This window comes from Hipposideros armiger, unplaced genomic scaffold, assembly GCF_001890085.2.
Source record: "Hipposideros armiger isolate ML-2016 unplaced genomic scaffold, ASM189008v1 scaffold_201, whole genome shotgun sequence".
NCBI lineage: Eukaryota > Metazoa > Chordata > Mammalia > Chiroptera > Hipposideridae > Hipposideros > Hipposideros armiger.
The window spans coordinates 2,545,494-2,569,662 of record NW_017731551.1 but is presented as its reverse complement, the minus strand read 5'-3'; the positions used below and the strand labels follow the sequence as shown (position 1 = coordinate 2,569,662).

The window sequence follows — 24,169 nt, the reverse complement described above, 5'->3', positions numbered from 1 at the left end:
CCACCCCGCCCCCAAATTGCTGCTCCTTAGAGCCTGGGTTGTGTCTTATCCCACTCCTGGACTCCTCACCGTTCCTTGCACGTTGTAAGCACTTGATAAACGTTTGAGTGAATCCCCACTTCCACCCGGCCCTTGAGAAGTCAATCTCATGCTTATCAATTGATTTTCCAGGTCCTAGGTATGAGGGCGCAGGCTCTTTGTGTTTCAAGAAAGAGCAGATGGCAGGCTATGTTTCAGGTCTGAGCAAGTGCTAGAAGCTTATCTACTTTCTTAACTTTCCGGTCATTTCCATCCCCCATTCCCCTGCCCCCCCCCCCACACACACACATGCTAGATAATTGTCCCCAGAGCTACCACCTGAATCATCCCTAAGAGCTGCCACTGCAGTAGCTGACAAGGATGATAGCCCCATCCCCTGTGGGTACCCCCCTTGCTGGGCCAAGTGCAGCCTGGGCCATTGCTGCCATGCCCTTGGGACAGGGCTACCTGGGTCAGGGAAACTTATCCCCTCCTGGGCGGTGGCAGGGGAGCCTGACTCAGTTCAGCTTCTCAGTGTTCACAGTGAGTGTCCCTGCTGTGCACGGGCACTGTGCGGAAGCCGGGCTGGGGAGGGCAGTTCTGAACCCACCGAGGTTTCAGGATGCTCTGCCCATTTTCAAGAGATGGATCCTGAACCACTGTGACACAGGAGGGAGGCAGGCTCAGAGTGGCAGACAGAGGAGTGGCAGCAGCTGTGAGATGGCAGAACCACAAACCACCTGTCCTGTGGTTGATGGCAAGAGGGGCTGACTCAGCTGGAGCAACTCCGCTGGGGTGGAGGGGTGAGGGGTGAAGGAGGAAGCTGCTTTGATCCCTCCTACAGTTTCAGCGTGGAGCAGAAGGAGGTGGCAGGGGCTTCCACAGAAAATGACCCAGAAATGGAAATGAAACTGACCAAGGAAAGAATAGACTTTACCAGCCCAGCAAATGGTTAGCAATTTTGGCAATACTCAAATAACAATAAAAACAATACGTCTATAAAAGCAAGAAGACACTGGAATTGGCCGGGGTAATAACCCACTTCTAAAATTAAAGTAAAATAAATCGACTGGTCTCCATAGGACTCGGTAACCTATTTGCCACCCATCACCTATGATTTCTAGTTTACTATGTGTTGGGCCTCAAGCAGAGAAGGCTTCCGCAGAGGATTTTGCTGGTGGGGAGAAATATGCCCAAGAAAATGAAAGGCTTTGGGTCCCAGTCTCAGCTCTGCCTTTCTAAGCCTCAGTTTTCCTATCTGTAATATGGGGATGAAAAACCCTTTCTCCTAGGGTGACTATAAGCACTAAGGGAAACAGTGTATGCAAAAGACTCAGCAAGGGGCTTGGCTGCTCTTCTCACTGTGGCAGTGGTGAGAGGCGAGGGCCACCTGTGGAGGTCACAAGCAGCCCCAGGCTGGTGACAAGAGCCTAGGAGGCTCCAGGGGGACAAGGCCTCTGCAGGGCAGACTCCACGAGTGCCCTTTCCTAGAGACAGAGGCTGGGTCCTGAGAGTTGCCTGGAACCTCCCACGTGTCCCAGGTCTGCCCACGGGCCAGTAGCCCAGTGCAACGGCCCTCGTCCGGAGTTGTACTTACGGATTAAAAACAGGAGAGGTCTGGGGATACAGGAAGCAAAGAAACGCTTGCAGTGCATGACAAAGGGGTCCTCAGGAGCCTTTTGGGAGTCCACCGGGGTGCCGAAGGCGACACTGGCCACCACATCTGTGCTGTAGCAGCTGTAGCACCTATGGGAGACAGAGCCATTTGAATCTTGAAAGGACTTCACAGTTGGCCCACCCTCATACACACTCCTGCAGAGACAATGCCCTCATCCTCCTGCTTGACAGGGAGGCTTCCTGCGTATCTGAAATGAGGTGGTGGTGGTGGGGGGACCCCACTGGGCTTAGACCCTCTGAGCAGTGGCAGCAGGATATGGGAGGAGACATATTATAAAACACAACGTTTTATAAAGCTGATAATATAAAGCTGATCTAAACAAAGTTGGGGGAGGGGAGGTTTTGCATAGCCATGATCAACCAGAAACAGTCAAATACCAAAGACTGTGCTTTATATGTTCCTCCCCACAAAGGTGGGAAAACAGTTGACCCAAATCCTACGTGCATTACCCCAAAGCTGTGCAGAGTCCACCTAAGGCCAGAATATAATGGTCAGTTTATATAGAGCAAATTGTGACGGATGAATGAACAACCCAGTTGTCTGTTTGTATTAATTAGCTCTGTCCCCCAGTTCCTCTTAATGATTTTACAGTTTCCGTAAGCTCCACAAAACAAAACACCAGGGCTCTTCACAGTCAAATAAATACAAGACAAACTTTGGGACCGGCTTCATGAATATATTATTACAGAAAACACACATTGCACTTTAGAAACAAACAGCAGGAAACGGGTCTGGCCGTAGCTCCGGAAGAGTGAACTTCTTAAACTCTAGGAAAGCTGCACCCCCCCCTTCGCCCCCCAATGGCCAATTTAAATTAGAATGATCCTTTTTTTTGTTATCTCATCGAAGTAGTCTAGTTAAGTTATTTCTAAAAGGGCAAACCACTGAGTATTCCTATCCGTTTACAATTAAAATGTCTATTTTCGTGGCTTGATGTAGGCACACACTTAGTTCCTCTTCTTCATAAATTCTATAGCCAACATCTATTCCAATAAGGAATAGATGACATCTCCAGATGACTTCTTTTATCTTGACTGCTTTTATGGAAAACACTTCTACAATTGATTACGCACTTCCCTGCCATGGCACAAACAACAATTGGACTACTGAATGTCATTTCATCAGATCTGAATGGTTGAAGAGTTGAGGGTTTTAAGAGTTATTTCCTCTGGTTTTATAGCTCCTGTGCCCAATTTGTCTTTCACCAATTCATGCATCTCATGACCAGAGAGAACGTGTACGAGAGGATTTTGTTTACAATGTGGTAGCGTTTCAATGCTGGTGATGACTATGTTATTATTTTATTAGCAATGATAATAGGAATGAGGCAGTTTCTGGCTGATGGGCCACTCCCACCATACTCCTAATGTGTGGTAAGCCACACTGAGCTTAGGACAACTGGGAGAAAAGCAAGATCACCAGCCATTTAAATCTGGTGAGTGCCACTAAGTCATGGCTTCCAGGCAGAGGTGCACAAGCATTTTTCTTGGAGCAGAAATGCACGGACTTGTCTGAAGACCCTGTCCTTTCGGCCCATGCGTATCCTGCCCACTCCTAGGTCTGCAGAGGTCAGAGGGCGAGTCCACCCCCAAACCACTGCCCACTCAAGGCTCCATTCAACAGGCCCCACCTCCCCTGGACTTCGCTCACATTTGCTTCATATTTCATATGGGTTTCATTTCGACTTATTAGTCCACCCATCCTTTTACGAGCTTCTAGCATTTCCATAGTTTGCTGGTCCCGAGGTAATTGTCTAGCAATTATGTACTGTTACAAGAAGCAGCAATTGGAAAATGTGATTTCTCGTCTGTAATGTAGCCATGTAGCAAGCGCCCTTACCTCTGGATGTCAAACGCGTCCCCAGATTCTGCATAGTGGTTTAAATGAGCCAGGAGAAGGTCACAGGCTTGGCTGATTAGGGGAGTCACCTGGTAGCAGATAACAAAGGTGTAATTAGGACACCACGCAGGGAGCACACCTAAATTAGCTGCAGAGAAAGAGGTGATGTGGGGTACTTCCTGGGAAAGTGGACATTGTCTCGAAGGTAACTTTCATGCAGCTAAGATTCAAGAGGAAAGGCTAAAATTCACAAATATCACAAAATAACAATAGCTGTAAAAGTCTATTTCAGCTTAAGCAATCTTTTTTGAAGTAAAAAAGAAAGGGTTTAGAGTAAATACTGTGAAATAATTATGAAAGTGATCATTAAGTGCTTAGGTGGAAGTGAAGGTCTGTACTCGGATTTATGCCATTGGATTTGCATTAGAGAGTAGATAGACCACGATCGACGTGTACTATGTTTAGAATGGGTCCAAATCCATGTTTACTCGATTCCAATTATACTTTAGGTCTTCCACTGGCGTATAGAATCTTAGTAGTCAAAGGAACCTAAGTTGTCCATTTCAACTTCTTATTCAGTACAAAAGTCATTGTGAGAGCATTTCTGGTGGATGGTTATTTCTGCTTAAGTTGTTTAAACCTTTAAATACAAGGGAACCTTTGACTTCAAGAGGCCTCCTATGTCCACGTGGGACAGTTGCTGAATTTCTTTAATATTAAAATATTTTATGATGCAAAATTTCGAACACACACACACACACACACATGCACAAAGTGGTGTTACGAACATTTATGTAACTAATTATCCGGCTTAACAAGTTTAGATCTCATTTTTGGCTGCCCCCCACTTTGACCTCTACGGGCTGGCTTGAGTGGATGGAATTCTTGTGGAGCCTGACGGGACTCCACATGACCTTTCATTCTCTCCTGTATGTGTGCAAAACCAAACCAGAAATGTTAAGGGGAGCCATTTTAACCAGCATGTGTTCTAGAATAACATCATAGTTAAAGTAACACACTGTAATACATTGTTCTGAACATGTCTTACGGAAAACATATTTTGAAATGTTACCTCTGTTTGGATTTTACCTGTTTGACACTAGGATATAAGTTTCTGAGGACGGGGAAGACTTTTGTCTGTTCATTTTTGGGTCCTCAGCGTCTAGAACAGTGCCTGGCACATAAGTATTTGTTGAATGAATGAATGAATGAATGAGTTTTAATGATTACATAAGACCCTGTCTTTGCTTGTAAAGTCATGATGCATTGGGAAAAGTTCTACAATGTGATCTACTTGTTAGAAGGTATGTTGTTGTATTGACGCAAAACCTGACTCCCTCTGTAAACTCTTGCTGGTTTCATTTCTGTCCTCTTCCACGTGCCAGCTCCCCAAACACTCAGACAGCAGTTGCTGGTTCTTATCATCTCCTAGAGAAGCGTTCTGTTCCTTCAACTCCACTCTTTGTTTCCCTCTCTTGCTCTCTCTCAATCTCCTTCCATCCCCCTCTCCCTCTCTCTCACCTGAAAGGCAGCTCCATAAGTGGAACACAGCGTTTCAGTTACAATCACGTAAATCCTAAATAGACCATTTCTTTGCAACGTGAGTCGCAAAGCCAGGTTATGTTGACTTTTTTCAGAAGACACATAACACAGGCAAATATTGAGGTTCGGGTCAACCAAAGTCATGATGTCTTTCCCCATGAATCATCAAGTGCAGTTGATTTTTTGACCTTTCGGAGTCCATTCATTAGGACGGCTTTACATGTACTGTTACTTATGTTGCTGTAAAATGTTGTCCTGCCACATGTTCTGAGCAGAGCAATGTCTTAACTGCCCAGAAACATTCAGGTGGCTGGAGAAGTCTGGCAGAGTGGGGCAGACTGAGTGGCTGTTGGCTGAGGTGGAGGGACACATGGCTTTGTTGGACCCCTTGCTTCCCACACCTCCCTCCAAGCCAGCCCCATGTGCTCTGGGGTGTAAGGAAAGGACTGTGTCACCGGGGGTCCAGCTGCTGGCTGTGGGAGCCCTCTCTGAAGGAGTTGGTCCTGAGAAGCGGAGAGGTCATTCCTGAGGCACGAGAGTGAGCGAGCTGTGGTCTGCACTCAGAGCTGCGTGGGTTCCCAGGTCAGGCACAGTGGCCTGGGCAGCATCTGTGGGCAGCTGAGCAGAACACACCCACACACCCAGTGGAGAAAATGGCAGAGCATCTGAGACCCTCCCTCGTTGCCAAAACTCTTGGAGGGCATATTTGGAGAGGAAATCCTGAGAAAAGGGGTTTTCTGCTCATGAACCCATAAGGGCTTAGAGCACCGGGGTGTTTGTACTTGGTGTGGGTGGGCCAGGGGGTGTGCGCGTGCATTCAAATCCCATCTCTTGCATCATGGTTACTCCTTTTTGAAATTTGGCAAGTGTGCCTTCTAAACCTTCATTCAGCTTGTCAATATATACAGGACCAAACACAGAGCTTATGGCCCTCCACTAGACTACCACTTCAGGTCGCCGCAGGATTGGTCATGATCGCTGTTTCCAGCTCGTCGGCCAGCTGTGCATGAACCTAAGTGAATTTGTAGCCAAGCAGCATCTTATCCATAAGTGACCGGGGGTAGACATTGTTAAAGGTTTTGCCAAAACCAGAAATGTATTTTCCCCCATCTATCCATCCTGAAGTCCCCTCAAAAAAGAAATGAAGATGGCTATCCTGATTTACTCTTGGTAATTCTATGTGGCCTCTTCATGACTACTGAATTCTTTTCTGAATTCTCACAAGTCATCAATTTAATAACCCATCAGTACAAAGGTATGTGTAATGGGTCACTTATAATGGCTCCTGGGCTGTTACTCTCCAGAAATCTCAGACCACCTTAATGTTTGGTGAACTCAGTACCATCTAAGCTGCGTTTCTATGATTGGCTTCACTGGCAACAGTCCTTCCATTATTTTAATAAACTCAGTGGTACAGTGAACGCTGCTTTAATAAAATCCCATATACAAAAATGTCTTTTCGATTTATTTCCAAGGAATAGTAACACAGTAAAAAAAAAAGAAATACTGTTTAAAAGGAAGCCTCTTTAGAGATCAAGCTTGAAGCTTCCTGAATATACCCAAATGGGATACAACATACAATTTGATTTGCACACAATTCTTCAGAACACATGCCCTGTGTATAAAGAGGGGGTCCATCCATACTGAATCAGTCATCTGCCTGGACAGTGCAAAGGGGGGCAGACCAGCTGTCCACCATCAGTTCCTAGATTTGAGACTAGATTTCTTTGTTGCCGGCTGGCGTCGTTGTAATTTTCTACCACACTCTGCCTGCTGTCTTTCGAACTGAATGGATAATGACATTTTTATTTGGGTTAATGTGATACGAGATGGGGCATGTAATATCAAAAATGTGTTAAAAAGCAGTGCAGGGAAAATATTATAAGACCATAGAGCATGATCTGTACGTTGGCCAATAGCCATCCTTTCAGCTTTTCTTCCTTGCATTATACACAAGCAGTTACGGAATATTTACTCTTACGCGAGGTGCATACAAACAAAAGCTCTCTTTGATGGGTTTGCAAGCATCTTTATACAATCCACAAACCCTGCAGTTATTCCCCTAGATTTGCAGACAAGCAGGCATAGGTGGCTTGTGCAAACACACACGCGCAGATGAGCTCGGTGCTACCATCACGCACATCTTAATGAAGGACTCTCATTTGGATGTTACATTTCATCTTCGTGGCATAATGAGTGATTTCTAGGTTGTTGTTTTTTTCCCCCACTTTTTTCATAATGCGCATATGTTACACTTATAACCAGATAAAATATTATTATTGCCACTTGTCACCTGGAATATGGCTGCTGTCCTGCTTCTTGAGAACAATGACCATATCGTAAGTATCTTTGTAGTCTTAGAACCTTGTACAGTGCGTGGCAGAAAGGTGTATTAAATATTTTAGGCTTTTAAGGAATGGTTTTTCTCTTGGGGGTCACAGTCCAGCAGCCAAGCCTGCTGAGAAAGTTTCTCATTTTGTTTCTGTCACCTCTCAAATTGGTGTTCTTCATTATAGATGATGTTGAGTGTACAGCTGGTCAGCTATTTGGTAACTAGCACTAACTATCAAGGGTAAAGCACCATCCTCAACCTGGGAAGGAAATTCCCTAAGGGTGGAAGTCTGTGCTCACCTGGAGTTTGCTGTGTAATTAAAGTGCACAGTAAAAAACAAAAGAGGAATCTTTACCAACTATTGTCTGAGGAATTCTGAGTCAAGGTGTAGACAGAGGACAAAAGAATTCATTTGAGAAGGTGGAGAGGGCTTTATGAGTGGGCAAAAGAGACAACTTATGGGATAATGCTGCAGAAAGACTAAGAAATTCTCCTGCTTGAAGGCTTTCTTCTCTCCTAAAGGTAATCCCCAGAATTTCATCACTGGAGTTTTCTTCCTCAAGGCTAAGACACCAACCTTGTTGAATACACGTGGCCCTGGGCAGAGCAAGCACTTGAAGCCATGGCCAGTTATTAGGTTTCCTTTTATTGGCACTTTTTAGTTGTACGATCTAACCTCGCCAAATTTATTTCTTCATATGAAAAATGGGAACAACGGTAGCCCCCTGGAAGAGTCATGACCAAAAGAAGAAACCACATAGTTGTCAAAAGGTTTAGCACTAGAAGCCGGTGAGCGTTCCAAGCATGGTAGCCGTCCTCTTCAGGACGCCCACGCTTCCAGGCTGCTTTGGAGCCTGGCATCCTTCCCTCTTCTCTTATTCCTCAGACAACACCCCATTGGATCCCCCTCTTCTTACCTCACCACGTTACCATCACTTCCTTTCTTGCATCTGTCCCTTCATCTTTATTTCCCCAGGGACCACTCTGATTCACGTTTTGCCCCTTGTCACCTGGGATATGGCTGTCCTGCTTCGTGAGAACAAGGACCATATCTTAAGCATCTTTGTAGGCTTAGTACCTTGTACAGTGCCTGGCACATAGTTGCACTAATTTTTTTTTGTTTTTGAAAGAGCCTCCTTATCTCCTGTCTTTTTATTTTCCAATCCATCCTGTATATAGTCACCAGATCGGCATTCTAAAAATACTTATCTGAGCAATGTTTTGCTGCAACCCTTTGGAGATTTCCACTGACTGAAGGTCATAGAACAAGCTTCTTATCCTATTTTCCAAAGCCCATTAAGAACTGAATCCTGCCAAGAACCATGTGAGTAAACACATAAAGACCCATCTTCCCCCCAGTCAAGCCTTCCTGTAAGACTACAGCAGGCTGGCCACTTAGATCCTATGCAAAGAGACCCCCCCTAAGACAGAGGCACCCCACTAAGCCATGCCTGGATTCCTGACCCACAGAAAGTAGGAGCTAACAAAGATTTGTTGTTTTAAGCTGCTAAGTTTGGGAGTAATTGTTACACAGCAGTAGAAAAATAATCACTCTCAGTGTCACTGTCTTGTAGCAACTCTTGTGTGTTGTCATGTATTTTTGAAGTTCTTGGTATTTGTTCTATCAGGAATTAGCACAGTACAACACATTCGGTGAATTCTCTAGAAATATCTATGGGATGACTGATGGACTGAATGTTCCCTGAAGGACCTTGACATTGAAGGCATTCAAAAAACATCAACAGATTAAGGTGCTCTATCTTAGCATGAATGGCGTGCAGTTTGCTGGGAGCTGGCCCTGAATGAAAGACCTGAGACCCTTGGTGGTTCCACCTCTTGTTCTGGGCAATTCATTTGAATCCTCTAAACGTGGGTCCTCACCCCCAAATGAGGGGCTAATTACAATGAGCTATAAAGTCCCTTTGCGTGGACATTCTAGGATTCCAAGGAGGTCACTAAGCACCAGGTTGAGACAGTTGGTTGGGGACTGTGGAAGGAGCAGTGAATTTGCGGATTCCCTGGATTTATGGCAGTGAATGGTCAGATCAGTGGGTCTGTCTATTTGTTCCAACACATGCCATCCCTAAGAAAGCCTTTTTGCATCTCTCTGACACATCGACTTCAGAATTACATATAGACCCAAAAAACAGATCTGGTTATTTTTGTGATCAAATAATTTAGTAAAAGTGAGAATTAGAACACCAGATTTTCTGACTCCTGGCTTATTGCTTTTTTCCCTCTAACATGAAGGATGCACATTCCCTTTGCTCCTCAGTTAATTAACTCCTAGGCTATAATTTCGTTCTATGCAGCTCTGATGCCATGAACTTGAAAAACAAACAAACGCCATTAAGCCTTTGGATCATCTGGAAGTTTAGAGAAAGGAGACAGCCTGAGTGCTGGGGTAGACACATTTCCTGAGCAGGGAGAGAAAAGAAGAGGGCCTCTTCTGCGTTACTTTGTACTTCTAAACGGAGATGACCCCACACATCGATGGTCTGGAGGCTGGGTGACTCATTTGTCACACATGAAGAGGGATTCAGAACAGAGCCTAAGTGCAGGCTGCCACCCTGAGATCAAACATGGCCCCTGGGAGCCACCTCCTTGGGGTCACGGCAAAGTGGAGACCCCCAGAGGTACAGCGTGCAGCTCTGCTCATCTGCCCAGAAGTTAAGTGTTTGCCCCACGTCTGGGGGGCACCTGGCACCTTGGAGGCTAAATGGCTGAAACAGAACCCCTTTGCCTCACTCCCCCACTTCCAAGTATTTAGTAGCTCTTCGCTTCCCAGTGGAGTGCACACCAAGGACTCCCCCTGGCACAGAACTGTGAACGCTGCGTGCCTCACCCCACTTTTCCAGCTTTCGCTCACGAAGCCCTTGCATGTACTCGGTGTTCCAGCCAGTTTGTACTTCTCTCTTCCCCGAACACACCCTGTACTTTTTGTCCAGATGCCTTTGTTCCTGCAGCGCATTCCACCTGCAATGTACCTTCTCCCTCTATCAAAACTCAGCATAATCTTCAGGGCTGTTTCAATGCTGCTCACCCCCCCTCCCCACCCCAAGTGCTTTCTGATAACTCACCATTTTCCACTACTTGGTAATAATGTAGGAATGTATGTACCTTGTTACCCTTCTATGCTAGAAACCCCTCAAAGACAGGAACTAATAAATATTGGTTGAGTTTTATGAATGTAATGTTTTGTTCTATTTTGGCACTCCTAGACCCGTGGGCAATGTTGTTTTGGAACTGATGTCAGAGGGCGATTTTCTGAATAAATAAAAGGTCAGCTAGTAGGGATGGGAAATTATTTTTAACCATATTATTGTTGGTTTAAAAAATAGGAAAATTAATACCTGAAAATGCTCTCTATTGGTGACTAGCAGATGTAAAATTAATACCGGTTAACACAACTTATACCTTCTTTTCTGCCACCCAGATATTAAAAACATCCATGACTTATTTTTATGCAAAATTTCCTGCTGATACGTATCAGCTCTAGCCATCTAGGTGAATAATCAAGTGTCATTTTTAATAAGTCAGTGGCTCCTGTTGTCAAGAGTTGTGACCAATTAGAACTCGCCCCAATGAGGAGGTGGCTGCTGGTGTTGCCAGGCAACAGCCAAGCTGGGAGGCACATTGAGATGCTCTTTTAGATTTATCCAGCGGCAAGTCAGAGTGACACGATTCTGGCAAAGGAAAGCCAAATTATAACCCAGGATGGGGTACCCGTGATGAGGAGTGTGTTTTCTTTTAAATGCAAATGGACAAGAAACATTTCAACCAGAAGTTAAACAGTCCATCATTAGACTGATTTTAATTAGGAGATTAGGTGTCAGTGGAATGCAATTGTGTCGCAGGATAATGGTCTCTTGCTGCTAGATAAACACCCAGACATACTGGAAAATGGGCAACTGGTCAGGCAGGGACTATGTATTTTTGGACTCCAGAGTATTTATCACCACAGCTACACTTGGTTCTAATGACTTTCACTTTTATCGTTTGGAAGGATTAAGAAATAAAAGCAAATATTAAAAATAGACTGCTGGAGGCTGATACAGCCAAGATAGGAGCTGCTTGTTCTAACGTTATTGGAAGGCTGGGTTCTGTGTTAGAAGCCCTTGTGTGTGATTATCTGAGAGTTTACGGTGAAAATGTAGAGGCCAAACTAAATTGTGATGATGACTGTAATTCTGCGAAGACTTTTGCACTGAAAGGGTTGTCGCTATGCATTTACTCATAAGCTGGCTGTATCAACTTAAATTTTTAAAAATTGTAGTCATTCTCTAGTAATATGTCTTCTCCAAGGCAAGGGAGGTCTAGAGGGAATAATAACCACATCTGCCTCCGCCTTTAAGATTCATACATTATTGACTGTGCCTCCCTGACAGGAAACATCTGGATGAAAGTGAAAAATTAGGCATGGAGCTGGATTTTCAGTGACTGTGAGAGATACCAGCCTTCCTCGTTGGTCTGACTTTTCTTTAACTGAGTCCCCAAGCACAGAGATACGATTGGCTCATTTACTCTTGAGTGACACGCACACACATAGCCTTAGGCCCTCAGGTATGCCAGTTCTCTTATATCTGCTCAGTGAGTCACCACCAGCTTAGATATCTGGGTGAATGAGGAAGTGCCCATCACTCCTATTGGGCTTTGAGGATTGAGACGATACAAGCCACCATGTTGGGTTGGATTCAGGGTCCATCCAGTTTGGATCTTGGTCTCAGCTCAAGAGGCACTTGAAAACGGAGTTCCCCATGAAATCTTCCAAAAGCATAGTGCCCAATAGCTGACTATGATGTTAACTACCCGTGTTTTTGTCTACTGCAAACTTATATGAGCCCAGAATAAACAGTTATACGAATTTCTTCACGGCAGGTCTCTCCTAAACCTTTAACATATTAGGGTACATAGTGAGGCTGTAAGAAGATAGTTTGCAATATTTTACCGAATTGTGTGACCATGGGGCCTTTTCAGGTTGAGTGATAGCAAATCCTTTTCCTTGGTGGTAATTCGTAGCTTGACGTTCATCATCATATAAGTACAGTTTAGATGCTTTTCTCCTCAATGTATTGTATTCTTACTTATACTGAAGGTTAGCTGCCACGTTAGTGCTGAGGTATACCATCTTAGAACAGCCTTAGCAATCTACTCCAATTGATTTAATATTTTTCAACTCAAAGGAGCTTAGAGGAATAAACAAATGTATAGATTTTCTGGTTTCCTCCCTTTTCCAAATGAGTTATAAAATTTAAAAATAAAATGAGTGCTAACTGGGATCCCCAGGGAATCCTATTACTTATATATTTCCCTCGGAGAAGAAATTAATTTAGCCCCAGTTTTGTCTCCTAAAGTTAAATCTGTTTACTTCCTGACCCATAATAAAGTTTTACACAATCCCAGGGTTACTCATTAATAGTCCTTGGTAAAGAATCTAGCAAAAGACTCTAAAAATCTAAGTAAATCTACAGGTTGCCCTTTTTAAAAAAATTAATCCTTTAGGGGACAGGGTGAAAACTCTGGCAGGTTAATTGGGCAAAATTTTCCCTAATAAAACAATCAGTTGTTTTCTCAGCACTGCCCAGCCATCCTTTAATATAAATCTCAATAACTTGTCTGTCATTGGGCTATGATTTCGATGGCCTCTTCTTCCAAAATCAAGCACGCGTCCATCTAATTTTCACTGGTTCCCTATCTCTATCTTATCCCTGGTACGACTTAAGCCAAAAACCAATTTTGTTTTAAATTAAAATATGCATCCATGGTGTAATGCTGATTTTAAAGTAACTCAAGCATTGTTGACGGAGGCAGCCTACTATCCACACAAAAAAAGATGGTGCCTTTTGAATATTAATGACACAGACACAGGTGGTGAAGGACTTAAGTTGCCAAGGTGCCACAGGAAAAGGCCTCAGACTTCCAAGGGAAAGCAAACCTTGGTTTCAAGAATAAACCCTGAAGTTTGATAATAAAAATCCAAAAGCTAGTTACGAATTCAGAAAAGACAAGATGTTGCTATTTCAAAGCTTTTTCCGGGGAAACTGACTGAGGAGCCGAGTGGAGTGCAGGGTCCTGTTGGTTCTCTGAGCTTCTCCCACCTCTGCCGCCTCCGCCCCAGGCCCTCTGGGTGCCTCTTAGGGTCTTTGTGACCTGCCTTTTCCTAGTTCTATACGACGGTACTGGTGACTCGCTAAAGAAAAAGCCAACAATTGGTTGCAATCTCTTATTAATTTTACCTTGATAAAATTATTTCCCTTTTCTCTTAGTTCTAACGCATATCCTTTAGTAGAAAGCTTCCCGCTTCTTTGATTCTTTTCCATCCATCCATTCATTCACTGAGCAAATCAATATTGAGTGTCCATTATGTGCCAAGTGCTGTGCAGTTAACAATAAAGAAAAAAGAGGTAAAGTAAATGGAATTCAGCTGATGACAGTGCTGTATCAGAAAAAAATAAAGCGGGGAAGCGGGGTGTGTGTTCTGGGGCCCAGCTCCTATGAGCCTGGGGAAGCCACAGGTCTGAGGTGGTTGAGGACAAGGGACCAAGATGAAGACACAACACCAGTGCTTCCCGTTCTCATTTTTATCAGAACCAAGCCAGGGAACTTGTAACACACACAGATGCCCCGTCAACCTTAAGAATTCTCATTTTGCAAGTCCTGGGGTGGTTGGAATTGTGTATTTTTAACAACGGTGCTGGGTGATTCTGGTGCAGCCCTTGGTTACGAGCCCTTGGTTTGAGAACAAGTGACCACGAGAGGAAAGGCCAATGGGAGGTTTAAAAAGTCCAAGAAGCATCCAGAAAGCAGAAGGGTGGGGAAGGAGGCAGTCAGGAACACTCGTGTCTGGCAGCCTGCTCTCTCCTCTTCCTCCCCTTCCCCCATCTTCCACAGGACAGAAACCACCCTCTTCTCATAGCCTCTATCCTGTCTACACCTTGGTGTGTAGAGTCTGTGCCCAGAGCCCCAAACTTTGCTCTTCATATGCAAAGAGGAGCTGCTTCTGGAATTAGGAACACTCTTTTCTCTCCTACCAAAGCTTGGCTTCCAAGACCGTCGTCTCAGTATGGATCAAGAAAGCCTGAGGTGCCGTTCCAAATTAAGCAATGACTTCCTTGTTCTGGACAGCACCCACTGCCTCCTTCTAAAGCAGTGAGCGCCATTGATTCAGTGGGGGAGAGAAAATCACAGGGGACACAATTTTTTTTTTTTTAGCTGAGCCATCCTGCCACCTGTTGGCAGCTCAGCTCGGGCTGGGAATCGAACCGGCGACCCTGTTGCTCAGAGCTCGCACTCTTGAGCAAGCTCTTAACCAACTGAGCCACTCGGCCAGCCCCACAGGGGACACGATTTATGGAGCATGAAACACATACATTGATTTAACGTTTGAAAAATATTATCTTCGTCAAATATTTTTTAGTTCTCATGTTTCTATTTAAGCAGCATTTAACACCTCCTTCCTTCCTTGAAATGCTTTTCCCCTTCCCCAAGCTCATGGATTTCTATTTCAGGCTGTTCTTTCTGAGTCTTCTTTGTGGGTTTCTCCTCTGCTCCTCACTTCAATATGGTTCTCCCCAGCATCCTCTTTTCATGCTATACCCACTCCCGGGGTGACCTCACCCATGTTTGTTTTTGATGACCATCTTTCCTACCCTTCTCTCCTGAGCTCCAGAACTGCAGTCAACTTCTCCTTGATACATCTATTTAGATGTCTCCCAGGTCTAAACTCACCAAGGTCTAAATTCTCCAGAGGCAGGGAGAAAGGTGACTCTCCCTGCCCCGGGAATGGTATCTTTTCAAATGGAAACCCAAGAACCTAAATTGAACTACATGGAGTACAAAGGTGGTTTTCAATGGAGTTTTAAGTTGACTGGTAGTATATATTAAACAATGGGCTAGACCTGAAGCAAAACCCAGGGAATCTGTGTCTATGAAATTGCTTCCTCCTCCCCCTCCCCCTAGTGCCATGAACCACTTCGAGGAATTCTGTTTTCTGCCACTACCGTAATTCAGGCGCTAAGAATTCGATCTCTGAATCAGAAGGAGAAAATGCTTTGGATCCCAGGAGCACTGGATTTGTTTGGGATATGACATTGTATCAGTTATTGGAATATACCCTGTAAGGTACTAAAGGAATCTAGACCCGAATAAGAGTCATTCCCCCCCCCCAAAGAAATGTAGCTCAAGACGGCCAAGAAAACTTACCTTTCTTACTTGTTTTTCAATAAGGTACACTTCACCAATTCCTTTTTAACAAATGATGAGATCCTTTCTGCCTCGGTAGTGCTGTCACACCATTGTTTACTCATGAATAAAGAAATAGGGGGCACCATGTTTGAACTAGTGATGACAACCCTTGGTTTACCTACTTTTCCTCTCTTCCCCTTCTTGTGGTTAACTCAACATTTTAGTGACTAGTGGTAATAAAGGGGTCCCCCTTCTTACTTGTCCAGGTGGTCAGAACAGTGCTTTGCAACTTTTAAAAGAAGCAGGCCTTTCCTTCAGACAAATTCTTACATGAAACCTCAGTATCCAGCATGGTTAAATGTGGAGCAGGGCTCATTGCTGCAGCCGAAGCAGGATGTTTCCTTGTGTTTCCTTGCAGGGAACTAGTGGTAGTTCCCAGCTCAGGGTTTACATAGAACCACCTGGGGAGCTGTAAAAACCCTCAAACCCAGGCTGCACTCCAAACCAAACCAATTTAACCAGAACTTTGTAAATGTGGGACGCAGACAGCAATGGTTTTCAAAGCTCCCCAGGTGATTCCATTGTGTACCTGTGGCTGAGGGAGGGGCTGCATCTGAGCAACACTGCCAGCCTGCCTTCTGCTCTCCACGCCCTCCCTTATCCTATTGGGGCCCGGGAAGAAGGCACTGAGCATGCGCGGGCCTGCCCTAACGGGATTTGGGGTGTGTACTCTCTGCCGCCCTCCTGTGGGGGAGGCTGCAACCTTCACATTCCGGGTGAAGCGTTAGCGAGCTCACAGAACCAGATGGCTGAGCCCCATTTCTCAAAGCGCTTTACCAGTAAGAAAGGAAAAGTTTGTATTGCCTCTGCCTGAAACCTGTTTCCATACCGCAGTTGGTTCCAAATTTAGGCAGAAAACAGAAGCATTGCTTCTGACTCCCATGGGTTTCCACAGGGCCACATTTGCTCCACTTCCCTTCCCCTACCTTCCAGACAATTGTTGGGACAAGTCCTAGGGAGCTACAGAAAGCGTTTGAAAACCACCGTGGGTAAGAGAAGCAGTCGAACGGAGAGGTTAAGAGTACTCTGGAGTTGATCCTAAATCTTGGCTCTGCCACTTACTAGCAGTGTTCCATGGGACATGTTAGTAAATCTCTCTGTGTCGCAGTTCCCTCATCTGTAAAATGAAGGTGAGATAAGAGTGTCTACCTCACAGGGATGTGGTGAAGGCTCAGTGTGTTAAAACGAACAGGAACCCCTTAGGACGGTGGCTGACACACCCTAAGAGCTGGGAGCATGTTTGCTGGTACTGTAAACTGAGCTCACCCGCTACCCTCAAATACCACAGGCTGCTGTGGAAATGCAAATCAAAACCTCATTGAAGATGGGCAGAATCACTGGTTTCTGAGTGAGTTTAGTTGGATGGGGTTAATTAGGAGGTACAGGACCCTCTCTTCTGGGGGACTTCAGAAGATTTATAGGAATTAAACAGGACCATACGGTGAGCATCTTGAGTTTAAGCTACGAGTAGCTTTCATTTATTGAGCCGAAGACCGGCCACTCCAAGCCCAGGCATTTTGGAACAGCGAGATGTGGTGGATGGCTCTGGAAGGTCACGTGCCCATGAACCTGGGCCTCAAAGCGAGGCAGTCGCTTGGCTGCTTCACACGAGAAGGGCTCAAGTGCTCACTCCTGAGTTGCTGCAGAATTCGAACAGAAACCAAAGCCAGACCCACAATGGTGGGGTCATCAGTGAGGATCAGGTGTGAGAGAACTCAGCTGGGAGAAAAGGACAAACAGCTGGTAGAGAGGGGCAGGTCACTGGGTGGGGGAGGAGGGAGCCCGGGGCCTTAAGGGGCTGGCAGCATGTTGAGGGTGCCGTTCATCCCTCTGACTTGGCCAGGAAGGGTAACCAGGGCATGCCTGCACCCCTAGACTTCTTCCAGGAACATTCTGACTCCTGCCCAGTAACTTATGGCCATCTCATCCCTATTGCAGACTCGACTCACAGCTCACCTTTGTTTCAGGCTGTTCTCTGGTTCCTTGCTAGGTAAGGGCTGCTTCACTGTTTAGAAGCATCCTCATCTCCTGCGAGGTTGCTAGAAATGCAGAATCTCAGGCCTCACCCCAGACCTTCTGACTCAGAATCTGCATTTTCACAGGATCCCCAGCTGACCCATTATACAGGAACTATGAGGCGCACTGCTCCAGTTTTCTCCTGGGGGGGCCCCCACAGTGCCTGTGGGGAGAGTGTCAGGACATAGCAGGGGTGCCACAAGTGCTTGTTGACTCACTTGATTCGTGACACCGGGAATGTGGGAGTCTGGAGAGATAGAAGACACCCCGATATAGTATCCTGTGCTTTTTGCAGAATAGGGAAGTCTGAACGCCCCAGCGGGCAAGGCATTGCGTTATGCCACCTGGACAAGTAATGCAATGTAAACCAGCGCTCCGTCACATATTGGAGAGAAGAAAGAAAGTGTCTGTTTTCTGTCTTACCTCATTCAGCTTTTCAGGACTGAAAGCAGAAGTTAGGGCGCCTCTGACCTCTTCCCATCTTTTGTCCCGTAAAAATAGGATGCTGTCCAATACCGGTTTGGATTCCAAACCTGATACCTGATGGAAAGCAACAAGCAGAAGGTTAGGACACGAGAGCCGTAGCCACCTTGGTGGCAGCATATTTAGATCTGTGATAAACACTCTAGTTAAAAGTCCACTAGGGACGAACAAGTGAGGAGATGTCTCTTGCAAGGATATAGAAGAAGGCTCCAAAGAGTGAGGGACAACGATCCAAAAATGAATGGCCAGCGGCTATGGGGAGCAGATGGAGCAACTCTGCTGGCCCAGTTCTCCCCCATGGCAGTGTGGTCGTCACGGTATAAATAACTCAGCGGTTCTATGTGTGCTGCAGTCCCCGTATGGAGGCGGGGCTCCCTGAGGACCAAACAGCAGGCTTCTTGGGATGGGCTAGCCTTTCCTGGGATGAAGTTTCAGGTCTGAACTTTGTGGCAAGGGGTCTTGTGAGGCTAGATTGGTCTGGTTCGGCTGGTAGTTGACAGACTCGTGTATCTGGGTCCTTGATGTGTGTTTATGTGCGTGTGCGGGGATAAGGTGGGGACTGTGGGGGAGACAGGGGAAGGGGAAAAGGAGAGTCCTTCAGAAGTGTGTCCCAACAGAGCTGCTTCCAAGAGAACTCCTGTCACGATGTTTTTGGGTTCTCCATTCATTCATTCATTCATTCATTCATCTTATTCAGCAAACATTTGTTGCAGATCTAATATATGCAAGGAGTTGGCATACAGTGTTGAATAATGAAGACATTGCTTTGACCCTCAAGGAGTTGGTCGTGTAATTGGGAAGCAGACAAATAAGCTCATAAACTAACAAACAGATATCATTACTGTTCATGAGAAAGTGAGTGTTATGAAGGGAGAAAGTAGGGTGAGGTGAGAAAATGATAGCGGTCTAAACGGTCAGGAAGGCTTCTTGGAGGAGGAGATATTCACACGGAGTCTGGAAGCATGCAAAGGATGAGGCCTCTTTATCTCTTCTTCCCGACTGTTCTGTTCCTTTTTAAAACCAGCTACAACCACCAAGTGGTCAAAACTGGGCCCCCCAGGGTTGGTCAGAGTAGCCCCTAGCTCTGGGGCTGCAGGGCGTGAGGGGTGGGGGAGTGGAGGACCGAGCGCTCTTTAGCGCCACATGTAATGTATGGTTTCACTATTTCTTTGCACTGTTTTAATTATAGCTGAAACATGAAGCCAGCGATCATAATTCAAACGCCTTGTGAAAACTCCTATTTGGAGGAAAATTATAATTTTCTGATAAAATATGAACACTCAAAATAAGCTATAAAACATAACTGCAAAGTATCTGGGGAGGATTTAATTATATATTAGAACCGAATTGCAGGGATAGTTTTTTCTGCAGAGGAATACCTCTCTATATTTAGAATGAAATTCTTTAGGAACACCATGGTCACCCTACAGAATTGTGGGTTTATGGAGTTTTGGGAACCTAACCCATGTGTTTAGGTTCCAGAGCCAAAGGAGAAAATCATACATTATGGATATTTATGTATTGGCAAACACCCAGCCCTGTGCAGCGCTGCATATAATAAAGCATTTCACTCCAAGGAGAGCTGGGTGGTAGTTTACGGGGTCCTGATGAAACAGAATAAATTAGAGGTAAGAGCCAAGATTGACTGAATTTTGTATCTATCCTTCAGACCTATGGATGGGATCCAAGATGTTTTTCATCTCGCACCTGGAGAACAAATCTAGCCCTCTGTGCGATATGTCAGTATAGCCCTCAGAGCTCTCCCTCACCCACCTGCCATGTCTGTGCTCTCCCCTCAGCCTACAGCTCCCATTAAAATTCTCCACTTTTTTTTTTTGATGGAAAGCTTTTGTGGGCATTGGTTAGAATATGTTCATTTCTAGATGTCATACTATAAGAGGGAGAGCAGCAAATTTGTCATTTCAGAAGAGTCGTCGGATGATGAGGGGACACGAAATGTCATACAAAATAGTTGTCAGGCGTTGGGATGTTTGGCTGGAGAGAGAAAACTGGGGACATCAGAGAGTGGTACTTATTACATGCTCAAAAAATACGTATTGAATGCGTATTACGTGGAAAAGGATATTTAGGTTGTTTTTGTGACCTGAGGGATACAATTGGGTTTAATACAAGAAACTACAGGGAAAGTTCCAGCTCATCTAAAGGAGAGCTCCCCAACAGTCCAAGGTCAGAATTGTTCAAAGATACAATAACCTGCCCTGAGCGATGAAACCCCATCACTGGAGACTATACCCGCTTCTAAGTCATTCTGCTCGGGAGGCTTGAGTGTCCAGGGGTGTTTTGTCTAAATGACCTTGAAGAACTCTTCCAACCTTGAGACTTCCTCTCCAGAAGACCCCTCCAGGTTATTTTTTTAGTCTACTTACACACATTTTTACTTGTGGCAAAATACACATAATGTGAAATGTACAATCTTAACTATTTTTAAGCATACAGTTCAGTGGCATGAAGTACATTCCCCTTGTTGTGCAACCATCCCCGCCATCCATCCACAGAACTCTCTCGCCGTGCAAAACTGAAACTCTGTGCTGATCGAACAATAACTCCCCATCCCCTTCCCTCAGCCCTGTCTACACATAATAATTGATTAGATTTGCTAAGTGATGCCTTGAAAAGTACAGAGCACTCTCCTCCAAATCAATGAGGGTGGGACCGGGAAGTGTGCTGGGGGCAGGACTGTGAGTGTTGGGGCAGGAAAGGAGTGCTGGTCTCAGGAAAGGAGACCAGGGAAACAGGGCTTTCTAGCCTCTTGTCTGCCAGCCTAGCCCTGTGACCCGAGTCTCGGCAAAGGCACCGTCAGTTGCTCTGGCCAGTGGTTTCCAGACTGCAGCCAATAACCAGTCATGAAATCAATGTAGTGGGTGGCGACTAGCATTAAAAAATGAAAAGAAAAGAAAGGGAAACAAGAAATAGAACAGAGTAGCAATATGGAGGAGTGTTTTACAAAGGAAGGGTGTTTTGTTAAATTTTTATTCAAGGTAGGTGAGAGAGAAAGAGAGTGAGAGAGAATTCTGTGTCATGATGTGAAATGTGTTTCTTGCTGTAGGCCACAGTAAAAAAGAAAAGAAAAGAAAAGAAAGCTTTAAAAACCTATTCTAACCCAAACACCATACCTGGAAGTCATCCTCTCCCTCAACTAAAATACTGTCAGTCACAGTGTTATCAAGTTGTGAACATTTATTGAGCACCTACTATGTGCCAGGTACTATGCTAGCACTGAAACTATCAAGACAAAGAAAGGAATTCTTGCTCTCAGGGGACTCACTGTTGAGTTGGAGGGTGGAGATGGGGTGGTGTATAACCAACATTTGTTGATCTTATACTTAAAATGCTTTTCACATCATTTCATTAATTTTGGGGTAATTTGCCAGCTGTTAGGAAACACCATCCTGATCAGCAGCAATGGTTCAGTAGCAGCCTCATGGCCCCCCTACTAAGCTTCCCTTGGACACTTGGTTGTGTTTATCTTTTCAATTAAGATCTCTTAAAATAGAGGCTAACTTCTTATTAGACCAGCTAAGCATAAACTTTAAACTTGGAAGACTTACACAATCCTGTGGAGCAAATTATTAAAGAAAACCAACACCTTGGCATTCTGTGCTCACGTGAACAGAGCAGCCATTAATTGGGTGTTTATCATGGGCCAGACCCGTGATTCTCAACTGACCTGGCAGAACTGCCTACGAGCCACCAATGCCTCCCAGAGTGCTGCAAAACACATGCAATGCATTCATTTTTGCTATCACTGAGTGTGCCTGTTATTATGAAGAAGGCATAAGAGTAATAATAGAATATGAAGCCATAACCCCCAAAAAGTTTTCTTGTCTCCTGGAACCTGCCAGGATGTTGACTCAAGATCTATGCGATCTCTGGGATGCCCTGGCATGGCAGTCAGCGGTTCTCAGACAGCCACACAGAGCTGCAGGTAAACAGAGTGAGATACTATTATACTTCGGTCATGGTGCGAGGATTGCCAACTTGTTTAGCATTGAGTATGTCAAGTAGGGTTCAAAGCTATCATGTCAGAAAGTGTGCCATGGTTCCAGAAAGGCCAGATCCACTGTTACGAACTGTCTCATTGTCACACAACCTGGCACGACTGACGAAGTTCCAGGGAACCACCTGTCTCTCTCCTCACCTGAGTGTGGGAAGCATCTTGCACTGCCCCTCAGCAAAAACTCTGGGATAACCCCAAATTCTGTACCTGAGAACATACGCTGTTTTCAACATCTGACTACTGCTGTGCAAAGATTTCAACCAGGGTATATAGTCTGGTGCTTTGAAATAGTAAGTGTTCCGTTCCCACTGGACGATTTTCATCCATTCAGCCTTTGCCAGTAGAAGAAGATGGTAATAAGATCACAAGATCTTCCCTCTTTCTGCTTCTGGCTGTGACTGGCCTGAGAGTATGGCTTCCAAGTAAGCCTGTGTGTTGTGTCCACAGCTCAAGGGGGCTAGCTCAGGAGGCACATGGGGGGCTACACCCAGCTTGGGCTCCATCTGCCTACCCGGCATCAGCTGGTGGAAGGGGAGCCTCTTCTAATTTGGACCGAGGCATGATATGGGCTCCGGTGGCCCTGCCTGATAGCGTTTCTAGCATTTTTTCCACCAAGGAGGAGGAAACCACAGGCTTGGAACTGTACTTCCTTCCATTAGCTGCATGCTGGACAGTGTGGGCCTTTCTGACTGAGGAAGGGGATGAGGGGGTTTGTTAAATCTTATCTTCTGAGGAAAATCTCCCATAGCTCTCAGCAGAGTTTCTTGTCAGAAGCAGTGTTAACAAGGGACATAGCACCTGATATAGCACCTGTCACACTTGGCCGGGAGAAGACATTCTCCGGACGGTCCCTAAGAGGGACCCTTGCATCCAAACCTCAAAATGGCCTCTCTGGAACACTGGTGGGACTCTGTGGTTACCTGTTGGCGCTGACTGCCACCTGAACTGAGAACCAAACAGACCTGGTGATTAGTTAATCTATCACTCATATTTTACACAAGGGGAAACTGAGGCTCAGAGAAGTTCAAGGACTGGCTCAAGTTGCACAGCTAACGAAAGGGGGAAAATTTGAAATCTGATTTCATTCCTTTAAATGTAAGCCAAGGGCCTTTCAGCATACTGCTGGGCTATGGCTTAGAAGAGGGGGAAATAGGAAGGAAATGAGTGTTTTAAAAAGGAATTTGGGGAAGAGAAGGAAAAAGAAGGTCCGGACTCACTAACACAATGATTTGACTTCCGTGGAATGAACGTTCAGGAATACAACTATTGAGAGACCAGAACTGGCTTCTTTACTGTTCTCTCCCCCAGATTCCAGATACTAATCTCCTGGTTTATACATTTATTTTTACTTGTGCTACCATAAAAGTTAGGGAAAGAAGGTATAAGAATAAGATTTGACTTGTTTCTTTTTTAAAAATATAAAGACGGGTTCCCTGCTGAACCAAGGGTCTAGTACGATGCAAAAATAGGAAATCATTTTCAACAAGATTTGAAATTCAGAAATGTTTCACAAGGCATCGACAGAGCCTCTGAGCCTTCAAACCAGTACCCCTTAGCACTATTCCGACATTCCTACAGCTTCACCAGGTGCTGGCTGCCTTTAAAGATGTTAGAGCTCACACTTATCCACCATGTTGAAAACGTGAAGCTCAGTGTGTTCTACAGATCTAATGCAATTCTGAATCTGGATTTTTTTCAGGACCAGCTATGGCCAGATATGGGAAAAGCAGGTGAAAGGGGACACCTGTAGTGGGCAGGCCTCCCATCCTGGCTGTCACATGGGATGCCCAGTGGGCAGCCCATCCTGCCATGACAGACTTTCTGATCAGGCTGCAGGGTTTCCTGTGCATAGCACAATGTTTCACATAAAGCAAAGAGACCTGCCTCAAAATATCAGGGGGTCAGGCAGATGAGGTCGCACACCTGTGTTTCTGGTTGTCTGTAGTCTGGGTTTTAAGTCAGAGCGTCTACGGTGGCCCTGTCATCCTATGAGCTGACC

The 24,169-nt window shown here is 45.2% G+C and overlaps 1 protein-coding gene across 2 annotated transcripts in view; it reads right to left on the bottom strand.

The window, feature by feature from the left end:
* Positions 1 to 24,169, bottom strand: part of TBXAS1 (thromboxane A synthase 1) — a 135,608-nt gene that overhangs the window by 47,055 nt on the left and 64,384 nt on the right. For both annotated transcript variants that reach the window (XM_019653250.1, XM_019653251.1), the window contains 3 exons: positions 18,093 to 18,209; positions 3,536 to 3,624; positions 1,616 to 1,764 (listed from right to left, as the gene is read on the bottom strand). In XM_019653250.1, the coding sequence (XP_019508795.1) occupies positions 1,616 to 1,764; positions 3,536 to 3,624; positions 18,093 to 18,209 (355 nt within the window). The remainder of the gene's footprint in view (positions 1 to 1,615; positions 1,765 to 3,535; positions 3,625 to 18,092; positions 18,210 to 24,169) is intronic.